General features: G+C 27.3%; 1 protein-coding gene across 1 annotated transcript; it reads right to left on the reverse strand.

Annotated features, from left to right (window-relative positions):
• Window positions 1-3,294: 3,294 nt before the first annotated feature.
• On the reverse strand, window positions 3,295-10,467 carry LOC124490187 (uncharacterized). The gene is made up of 8 exons (XM_075730450.1): window positions 9,902-10,467; window positions 8,563-9,505; window positions 7,580-8,458; window positions 7,066-7,494; window positions 6,241-6,921; window positions 5,904-6,061; window positions 4,941-5,739; window positions 3,295-4,646 (listed from the first exon to the last, which is right to left on the reverse strand). Exons 3-8 carry the CDS (start codon window positions 8,307-8,309, stop codon window positions 4,378-4,380), a joined length of 3,066 nt encoding a protein of 1,021 aa, XP_075586565.1. The 5' UTR covers window positions 8,310-8,458; window positions 8,563-9,505; window positions 9,902-10,467; the 3' UTR covers window positions 3,295-4,377.
• Between the last annotated feature and the right edge of the window lie 961 nt (window positions 10,468-11,428).

An 11,428-nucleotide genomic window follows, 5' to 3' on the forward strand; every position in this document is an offset into this window, starting at 1 on the left:
TTTTTATTTCCGCAGAAAAAAAAAAATTTGATTCAAATTCAATTCACAGCAACAACAACTACAAAAAAAACTGCACTGATATTTTTATTTTCTCATGAAATCATAATGTCAGAATCATGAAATAATCATGGGACAATACACAATCGTGCACACACACACACACACACAAACAATATATTCAAATTCAAGATGAAAGAATGAAGCAAGAAAGAAAAACTGATTCCAACAATCAACAAAGTTAATCAGTTGTTGATGCTAATTATATGGAAATACTATTCTCTCCTTTTTTTTGACAAAAAAAAAATCATTTAAATGGAAATTTTACACACTTTTTGATAATAAATTATTTGAATGTTTTTTTTGCTTCAACAAAATTTTCATTTGATATCTTTTAAATCATCGTTGTTGTCGTATTTCAAATTATTTTAATGTTCAAATCATGTTTTTTTTTGTCGCCCAAAATCCAAATATAAATGAAGTGAATGTGAAAAAACCAGTTGTTAAAATATAATTGAAAATTTTTCATTCATATTTTTTTTCAAATTTTTTTTCCGTTGTTCTAGTTGCATGAATGTTATGAATTTGTGAAAAAAAAACAAAACAAATGCCCCGATATATTATCAACCGAGTATATTGCCGAATGTGTGAGAATATGAATGAGAGAATCGAAACAAATGAACAAAATCAAATCATGTTTTGATTGATTGATGGATGAACGGATGGATATATTACGTTGAATTTATATCAAATCACACACACACACATACACACACACACAGCGGCAGACAGTTTAGATAAAATTATTAAATTGGAAAAATATTACTGCTTTTAGCAACATGATTTACTTCATACGATGTGCAATAACAGACTGAATGAATGAATCGATGGTTGTATGTTGAATTGATATTCATAAGAAAATCAGAAAAGAAAAAAAAATTCTTGCAACATCACTTGCACTATATACACACACGCGCACACACACACACACACATATATACTCTTTAGGTCAATTCTATATTTGAATTTTCTATATGTTCTATCATTCCGGCTACAAATACATACACATTTATGCTATATGTAGGGAAAAGAATTTTCTTTTTGTTTCTGGAGTTTGCGTCGTAAATTTCCTTTTTTTTCTATTGATGAAAATGCTGCCATTTAATCGCTAAACGTCTATCTCTAAAGGAAAAATTCAAAAATTATTCTGTTCAAACTTTGAATCAAACTTACTTACATTTACAGATAGATTTAGCACAATTTGTTGATTTTTTCTGTTTTTTTTTACTCATTGTTTACAATTTTCATAAATCAACATTTAACATAACACATCCGATCATACTGATGATGATGATGATGATGATGAAAATTGAAATTTCCAATAAAAGTTGTAATCATCAATTAGAAAATAGGAGAACAATATCATTTATCGATGAAGTGGTGATGAAAATCGGAAGAGAAAAAAAAATGGACGAAAATAAAAATAATGAAATTCAACAGCTAAAATGCCAAAATTATTACACACTTACATTCTTATGATGAATCATGATTATCAATATATAATATTCATCATAAGAAATATTTTTTTTTTTTTTTTTGATTTATGATCCATGATGAGTATATATAGGAATATTCTACTATAATGGCCTTATCATTATCTTCTTTATGATATTGAAAATACTTATTGTTTATTCGGGTCATAATCATTATTATTATTATTGTTTTTTTTCTTAGTTTTCTTAGGTTCAAATATATATATATTATCATTATTTACATCATCATCACCAAACCAAAAAACAGTAAATAAAATGTATATATTTATGTATGAACCCCTACTACAAGAACTGAAAAGAGATGAAAAAAAAATTGCTTTCTCATGAGATATGAAAACGATATTGTTGTTGTTGTCGTTGTTTTTATGCGTTTTTTTCTTTGTCCTTGATTATGAATTAACATCCTAACCACATATGTTGTGTTAAATCAAATAATCATCTTGTTGTTGCATGATTATGAGGAACTAATAGAAAAAAAATGGAAAAGAAATGAAAAAAATGATGATTATCATCATGAATATTATTATTTTTTTTTTCTTCGAAAAGAATTTTCATTATCTCTTTTTTTTCATTGATATTATGTGAATGCTGATGGCGATGACGAAATTATTCATTAAGTTGTATAATAACCACAGAATATAGATTCTATTCTATCTGTGTATATTCTGTATATTTATGTGTGTGTGTGTGTTTGTCCATACGATCAATATCAACACATATACACACAGCACTATTAAGAGATTCTTTTGTATTGCCCACTGTCTTCTGAATCAATATGGAATCCAATGTTGATCCAATATGCATACTGATGATACACAAAGGCTGATGAATCAATAAATAAAAAAAAACAAAAAAGAAAGAAAGAAAATCGCAAATGTTCTGTATACAAATATTTTTTTTTATCATTTATCATTCAAAATTCTGAAACATGAAACAACGATCCATTATGCATTTTTTTTCAGCAACAAAATTGTCAAATTTTTAATGTGATTATTATATTTACAGATAACAAAATTTTTTTTTTTTTGGTGTTGTTTTATTTTTTAAAAATGATAATAATTTATATCAACAAAGCAATAATTAATAGTAGTAGTAATAACAACAACAACAACAACAACAACAACGACGACGACAACGATGACAACAATCACAATAATAAAAATGAAATGAAATTTTAAAGAAGAAAAAAAGCAAGAAACTGAATGAAAAAAAATTTTTTTTTTGTTCAAAATCAATTATCTTGTCGATTATTGTTTTCCATCTACACACACACACACATTCGCACTCAAACACATACTTGAATCAATCAAACATTCATCTTTTTTTTTTTGGAATATACAAAATTTACGTGTTTTGGCTATGAATTTCTTGGGAGTTTCTCGTTTTTTTTTGTTGCGCCAAATTTAGATAAATGGTGTCCAATATATTTATTTAGGTGGTAATGTTGATTCAATGATGATGATGATGATGACGTGCAATGAATTTAAATTTCGAAATTTTCTTCATTTATAAATTGGCTATTAACGATGTATGTGTGTGCATGTGCGTGTGTTTATTTGTTGTTTGTTTTGGGTCCATTAAACCAGATCATTATTGTGAATGAGAAATGTTAATAAAGAGTGTGTGTGTGTGTGTGTGTGTGTGCTAGTGAGAATGTGAAAGAAATAAGGAAAATTTTCCAACAATCATCAAACAACAAACGACAAACAAACAAACAATATGTGAAAATGTTAAAAGATTTATATTTTTGGAGCTTAAATTGCCAGAATTTTCTGTTCTTTTTTTTTATTTTGAAATTCAAGAAAAGAAAAGAGAAAAAAAATTGTTTCAACAACAACAACAAAAAATGACAGACAGATACAGCAACTGGCATGCAACGAATATATTGATTGTATCGATTTCAAAGCCGACAGATGTGTGTGTGTGTGTGTGTGTGTACATTGGCTGATAATGTTATGCCACAACAACAATCATGTGATCGATGTGATGATAAGTCGTTTTTTTTCAATAGACTGAATCCATATTCACATTCTTGATACATGATTTCACACCCCGACACACACACACACACTTATATATTGATCAAACATTTTGATTTTTGGTAAAAAAAAATATTTTCCAATTTTTTCTTCTTCTTTTCAAACGAAATAAAGCCAGAAAAACATTTTACCCAGGCTGATGATAAATTTTCGATTTCATATCTTATTTTTTTTTATCTTCTTGAGAAAAAAAATTTGTTTTCGATGACCAAAATGGTGTTGAATGGCGTTCGAAGACCATGATGATGGATATCCGCTTTTTTTAGAACCGGATGAATTGAAAAATGACCGAAAGAAAACCCGTTGTACTTTTCCGATCTAATTTTTTCTTCTTTCTATTCATCTTCTTTTCAATAAAAATATCTTGAATGAAACCATAATCATTACAAATCAGGCCATACACACAAAGAAATCAATGACCGATGATACGAAAAAAAAAATTCTGGTTTCCTGCTTAAATCGAATGGTTACGTTTCCTTTTCATTTTATTTTTATTTTTTTTTATTTTTTTTTTTTGTTCTTTTTTTTGGCAATGTGCATTCAAGTGATTTATAAACGTACGAATAGAACAAAAAAAAATGATAATAATGATGATGGTGAATGAATGAAATGATGAGAAAAAAAAATTCTTAATGAATAGACAAGATTCAGTTTTTCAATTCTTTTTCTTTTTTTCTCTCATTTTTTTTTCTTGTTGCTCACATTTTATTCGTTCATTTGACATTTTTCATCATACAATTAAATAGCCATCACTTGTAGTACAAAGAGAGAGAAAGAGAGAAAAGAATTTATGATAATTTCGGTTGTACAAGATTTCTTATGAAAATTCTTAACAATTCTGCAATGGTTTTTATACGTCCATGATTAATATTCATTGAATATTTTTGCCATGAATATTGATTATGATCTTTTCTTTGTACTTGTTGTTTAACATTATCATTATTATGATGATGATGATGATTATTATTATTATTTGAATCGGCGGCCATCCAAACATCTTTATCAAATGATGCGAAAAATTTCAATGCATTTTTCAATGTCTGTATGGATGCACATTCTGTATTTGTTTGTTTGTTTTTTTAAAAAAAAAAATCAAAGAAAAAAATGAAAAAAAAAATTAAATTTATAATTAGTTTGAATGTTATCAGGTTAATTGTTTTTGTTATCTCTCTTTTTAGTTTGGAATTTTTTTTTGTTCGGTTCAATTCATTATTTTCCATAGAAACAAGTTTGAGAGAGAAAGAGAGTGAGTGACTAAACTTTGCACTGTTTTTTCTATCCTGGTTATTTTTAAATATTCTGGCATAAAAAAGATAAAGAATTCTCTGGGTGTTTTTTTTTGCATTCTTACCATAATAAATATATCCATTATGTGCCATTTGTTTAGCTGAACTTATCAACATTTTTAGGAATATTTTTTCATCAATATTAATTATATCATTATCCATTATGATTGGTTTATTATTATGATTTTTAACATTCGAATGTTGTTGTTGATGATTGATACATTTTGAATTATTCATTAATTTAGTTGCCGATTCAGTTGAATCAGAATTTTGATAATGATTAGCTATTCTATCGGCAACAAACCAATATGTCTGTACATATGGTTCTAATATTGAACGATATAATGATAATAATTGACAATTTTTTTCTGTTAAACGAATATAAAATTCTTGTGGTAAATGATGATGGTGATGATTTTCATTATCATCATCATCATCATCATTCGATGATGATAAATGTTTATGATATTGATGATCTTTAATACAATCAACAACATTGATAATTTCATCATGTTCATCATCCGCATCGATTAAACGATCTTCATCAACTTCTAATATACATTCATTTTGTAATGTTACATCAAGATTTTTAAATAATCGATTACGTCTTCGTTGTCTTCTACGTGTTGGTGATAGCCAACGATTTAATCTATTAAATGATGATGATGTTGATGATAATGATGATGAATGATTCGTAACATTTTGATTTTGATGATGATGATGTTGTGGATAAAGATGATTGGCAACATCAGACATTGGTAATGTTAAACCAGTCGGTTTGTTTGGATTCAATATGAATATATCACGTTTACAGAATGAATCGATAAATGTTTTTGCTAACATTTGATCCAATGATTGACAGCTCTGTGTTTGGAATTGAAAAAAAATGGAAAAAGGAGTGAGAAACGATAAAATATAGAAAATATAATTTAAACAATTTTGAATGAATGAAAATATAGAATTTTATAAACAAAACATATATATCAATCAATTAAACACATTTCTTGTCATGTCTATGTGTCAATTACCTTGATAAAAATAAATTCATTTTGTAATAGCGAACAAATTGTACGACAACGTTGAAAAAATTCCCGTTTATTTATGGAAAGATTTGAAACAAATGTTGATGGATCATAGATGAGTGATGAGATCTCTGTTTGTTGTACAAATGAATGTAATGATATGGCTGTTTGTTTGGAAATATGAAATTTAGAATTCAAGCCACAGAATTAGAAAAAAAACCCGATGCATCATTATTTGATGATGATGATGATCGAATTTAGAAAAAAAGAGAAAAAACATCGTTTTTAAGATTCTCATCATCATTATTGAGCTAGCATGCTTGCATATGCAATGCGAACTTACCTAAAACTGATTCAAATATAAATAATGATGAACAATAATTTGAATAATGTTGTAAATGTAATAATGGTTGTAATTTATTTGATGGTTTCAAATAGATTATCTCTAATCGTGAATCCGATTTAGCATCACCACCACCACCATAATCATTATCATAATCATAATCATTGTCATCATTATTCCATTGATTTCGTTGACGATATGAATTTCTTACAATATTATTACCACCATATGAATGATGATAATATTTATTCCATAATGACCATTTAAGACGAACTTTTTCCGTTTGAATTAATTCTTCTTGTCGTAATAATTGTATCGCTTGTTTTATTAATAAATGTGAATCACCTGCGATGGATAAATTTTGTTGTTTATCACGACAAATTATTTGCCGTAACCAATCCATATCCAACGATAATTGATCGATTGTTGTACCTTTTGATCGATATTTATTCAATAATAAAAATGATACCAAATGTGTTGACATTAATGATGAATCACGATATGCATCATATAGTACATGTTTAGCTAATGAATCACAACAACGATATCTATGTTGCATTTCTTCATCACTTTTGCTATTTTCATCGATACCATTATCATTTGTGATATCGATCTTTTTCATCAATTTTGTCGCCGATAATGATAATTTATTATTCTTTTTACAGTGAGTAATTCGATCAACTGTTTATGTATATTCGTTTTTGTTTCAAATTAGAAATATAAAGAAACAAATTCCACATAAATTCAATTAATCAATTTGAAAGGTCATTTTATCACGATATTATTATAAAATAATATATCATGATTGATAATGGAAACACTTACATGATGGTGGACAAGCAACACAATCAGCCATTGTAACACCATAATCGATTGTTTGTGGAATTGGAAAATTGGATTCTGTATTATCTGAATCATTTGTAACAACATTAGTATCAGCTATATCATTTGTTTTCATTATCATTTTTTGTTCAATTTGTAATTGTCTTTGAATCTGCTGCTGTGCCATACATTGATTTATATATTCATCGAGAATAAATGGTTTTCCAAAATCTACACGCACTGTTCCATAATTGGAACGAAGTATTGACCATATTTTCATCATTGTTGTTATAAATGATGGTGCTGACGATGATGAATTGGATGATCGCTGTGGCTGTAATTCCATTTGTTCACGTACTACTAGATTAGCACCTTCAATTGATTTCTCATATGATATTGATACGGGAACAATGCAAACCTGTTGCACCGAACCTTTTGTTTTTCAATTAATAATTTGAAGAAAAAAAAATCAATTAATCATCAATTATTTGACAAATAAATCATTATAACAACATACCTTCAGCCAGTGCATCCAAAACAATTGATAATAAATGTAAATTTGGCATCAAAACTTTACCAGTTGATGTACGAGAATCTTCAAGGAAAAACTCTAATGAATTTCCTTGTCGAAGGTTTTCAATAATATATGATCGTAGTATTGCTTCATGTATTGGATCATTATCATTATCATCATGTTGATGATCAATCGTAGCATTATTTTTCATTGATCTTTTAATATTATTTTTGTTAGATTTTTTACGAATAAAAAATGCACCTAAACCACGAATAAGATTACGAAAAAATGGTATAGAAAAATGTTCACTAATAGCAATCAATGGAGGGCTAAGACCATTCATTGATAGTATGAATGTTATCAAAATACAATCCAAATATGAACGATGTAATGGTAGATATAGAATTGGTAATTCTGTTTGCTGCTGTTGTTGTTGTTGTTGTTTTTTGTGATTATTAAATATTTTTTGCCGTTGTCGAATCTGTTCAATTTGTGCTTTACTAAATTGTACGCTATTAAACATTCTTGATAATAGACGATATAATATCCAACCGGCAATACGTAATAATGATGATGAAATACATGAACTAAGCTCTTCAAATAAATCATATGCTCGACGACGATTCTCTCGTATACATTGTTTATAATCATTTTGATCTTTTACATCTTTATGTCGAATATTTTGTTTTATTTGCTGCTGCTGTTCTGGATGTTTTGTTGTTTGTATTTTCATATATTGATCACAGGAAACATGTTCAATTGCTCTTGTAACAGATTCAGATTTAAGAACATTTTTTCCTTACATCAGGATAATTATGATCAATTTTTCTTGTAATCACATGCCATGCATAATAGAATGTCAATGAAATGATATTTTCATAGCTAAATTTTATACAAATTTTAAATTGACAAAAAAAAATTAAGTTTTCATTATTTGATGACAACTACAACAGGATTAAAATAAAATTTATATATCTATATCTCACCTTGTTTGACTTGATGAATTTGTCGACATAAGATTACCATTATTACCATTAACAACATTCGAATCGGATTGATTCGCAATGTTTTGTTTGAAAAAATTCTGTATATAATTCAGAAACCAATCCGAAATCATAACCAACATTGTGAACATTTTTTTTTCTTTTGGTTATAAAATTCTTTTGGGAAAAAAAATAATAATAACTCATACACAATATTGATGAATTGAGATTTGGTTGAGTAATTGGTGTTTTTGTTGATACGGAATCAGAATCCAGAATGGTAGAATAAAAATTAATTTTCATAAAAACTGTCGAAGAATCACGAACGCCCACACACACACACATGCACGAACAAAATTTGTCAAAGTTTTTTTTTGCATTGATTTATTCAACGTTATTACTTTTAATGGTCTACTATGAATGAATGAATAAATAAAAATGAACAACATGATGATGTTTGGCGCCGTTCAATATACATTTGTTTGTTTGTTTTGTTTTGTTTTATTTTTCATTGATAATGGATACATGTCATTATCATCAACAATAAATTACACATGAATAATTGCTATGATGGATATATTTATATCGATAATAATTGTCGATTATCGATATTGATTATTGATTATTGATCATTGATGAATTGATACCAATATTTTTTTTTATCAGTATATATCATACATTAAAAATCAAATCAAATCATTGATGATGATGCAAAAAAAAGTGGACAAATGAAAAAAAAAATGTTCAATCCATCAAAATTCATTTTCTACAACATATGCTATGTTGATTTTATGTAAGAATGTTTTTTGGTAAAATTGTTCATGTTTTATATACATGATGGTGATGATGACACAAAACAATGTGCGTGTAAGTGTGTGTGTGTGTGTGACAATTAATAAATTGATTTTTTCATTTTCATTGACAATGATGATAAGATGATGGTGCACTGGTGGAAAAAAAAATGAAAATGAAGATAAAATAAAATTGAAAAAAATAAATTGTCTGAAGAATAAAAATTGATATTGATATATTTCAAGACTATGAATGAACGAACGTATTTTTTTTTTGCTTTCAAACACACACACACAGTGATTATCAATTATCGGATGAGTTTTTCTGGTAATTCATCACAATCAATCGATTGATTAATCAATTAACTAACCAACCAACCAATCAATCAATGGTAACTATGAAAGTTATTTACAGTGAAAAAAATAAAAAATAGCCGATGATATGTGATGTTGATCATCAAATATTACAAACACACAGAGTTTTTAAAAAAGCCTACTTATACAAGGAATGAATGAATAAGTAAAAAAAAACGAATCACACATGTACACACATACAACACAATTTTAATTGATTATCTATTATGTCATAGAATTGATAATCGAGGAACAACAACAACAAAAAATATGTAAATCAATCAATCAATAGATGAATTTCTTCATCATTGTGTTTTTTTTTTTCGTTGTATTTCGCTGATTCAATTGATGACAAACAACACAACGACAATGATGATGATGATGATGATGATGATGATGTTCACGTGGACAAAATATTTTCAGTAAATAAATGTAGAAAAAAAACGAAAAAAAAAATTTACAAGGAAATTTGTCAGGAATTTTTTTTTTCACTCAATTTGCTACTATTAACCAGAAAAACGGCTAATTGGTGATGTTCGCTTTGAATTGTCATCGAATGGGAAAAATTTTTTTTTTTTGGTTATGTCAAGATTTCTTTTTCTTCTTCTTTTAGCGGTAAATGGATACGAATTATTGATGATGATGATGATCGTTTGTTTGTTTGTTGCTAACCGATTCGTTAGCCAAATTTTAAATGAACCAAAATTATTCAATTACATTTGGCTTAATAAATATGATTTTGGCATCAGCTGGTTAATGGATGATGGTGAATGGTGATGATTTGATTTTTTTTTTTTTTTTGTTTATCATTATTTTTCTTCTACCCTTTTTCATTCACTATATTGTTGTTGTGATGATGATGATGATGATGATAATTGCGATTTTTTTTTCATTTATAAATCAAATAATAATAATTTGATTGATTGATTGATGATACGATTCAATGAATTGAAATAATGATAAGTGGAAAACAAAATGCGAATAGCCACATGAAAAAAAATTCAACTGTATGAAGCACTGATTGAAATTGTAATTTTAATTTTTTCGTTGTTTGATAAAATATTTTCATCAAATAAACAAACAAAAAACAAAACAAAACAAAACCCGCAACAGAAGCAGAAGCAGCAGAAGTAAAATTTAAAAAATTTTTTCCAATATTTTACAATACATCACTACGATAATTGTTTTATTTTTTTTCTCAAAAAAAAGATAATTCTGATTATTATATCGATCTGACCTTTCACCGCATAAACACACACACAAAAATATATAAACACTCAAAATACTGTTGGCCTTTGCTGCTGCTCCAGAAAAAATCGTCCTAAATATATAATAATAGTATGCTTCTTCAATGTGTTTGTGTGCCACTGTGCATTTTTGTGTGTGTGTGTGTGTGTGTGTGTGTATTCCACGTGTGTAACATGACCCCCAAACTTTGGCACGTAGGCTATTTATACATACATGCTATAAATTTACTGAATCAAAAAATAATAGGGAATGATCAATATAATTATCATCATCATCATAATATATGAATGTTTTTAAAAAAAAAAAATTTGCCTTTCGAATGAATGTACTTATCAATGTAACAAATGAATGAAGCAAGTTGTTGAAGAAAATGTACAAAATATCGATCATTGATTGTCGTATCAAATGAAAAAAAGAAAGAAATAAATTATTGAGTCTGTTGATTCATCATCATCATTCAAAAATCAGGAAATAAA

This window comes from Dermatophagoides farinae, chromosome 4, assembly GCF_024713945.1.
Source record: "Dermatophagoides farinae isolate YC_2012a chromosome 4, ASM2471394v1, whole genome shotgun sequence".
Lineage (NCBI taxonomy): Eukaryota > Metazoa > Arthropoda > Arachnida > Sarcoptiformes > Pyroglyphidae > Dermatophagoides > Dermatophagoides farinae.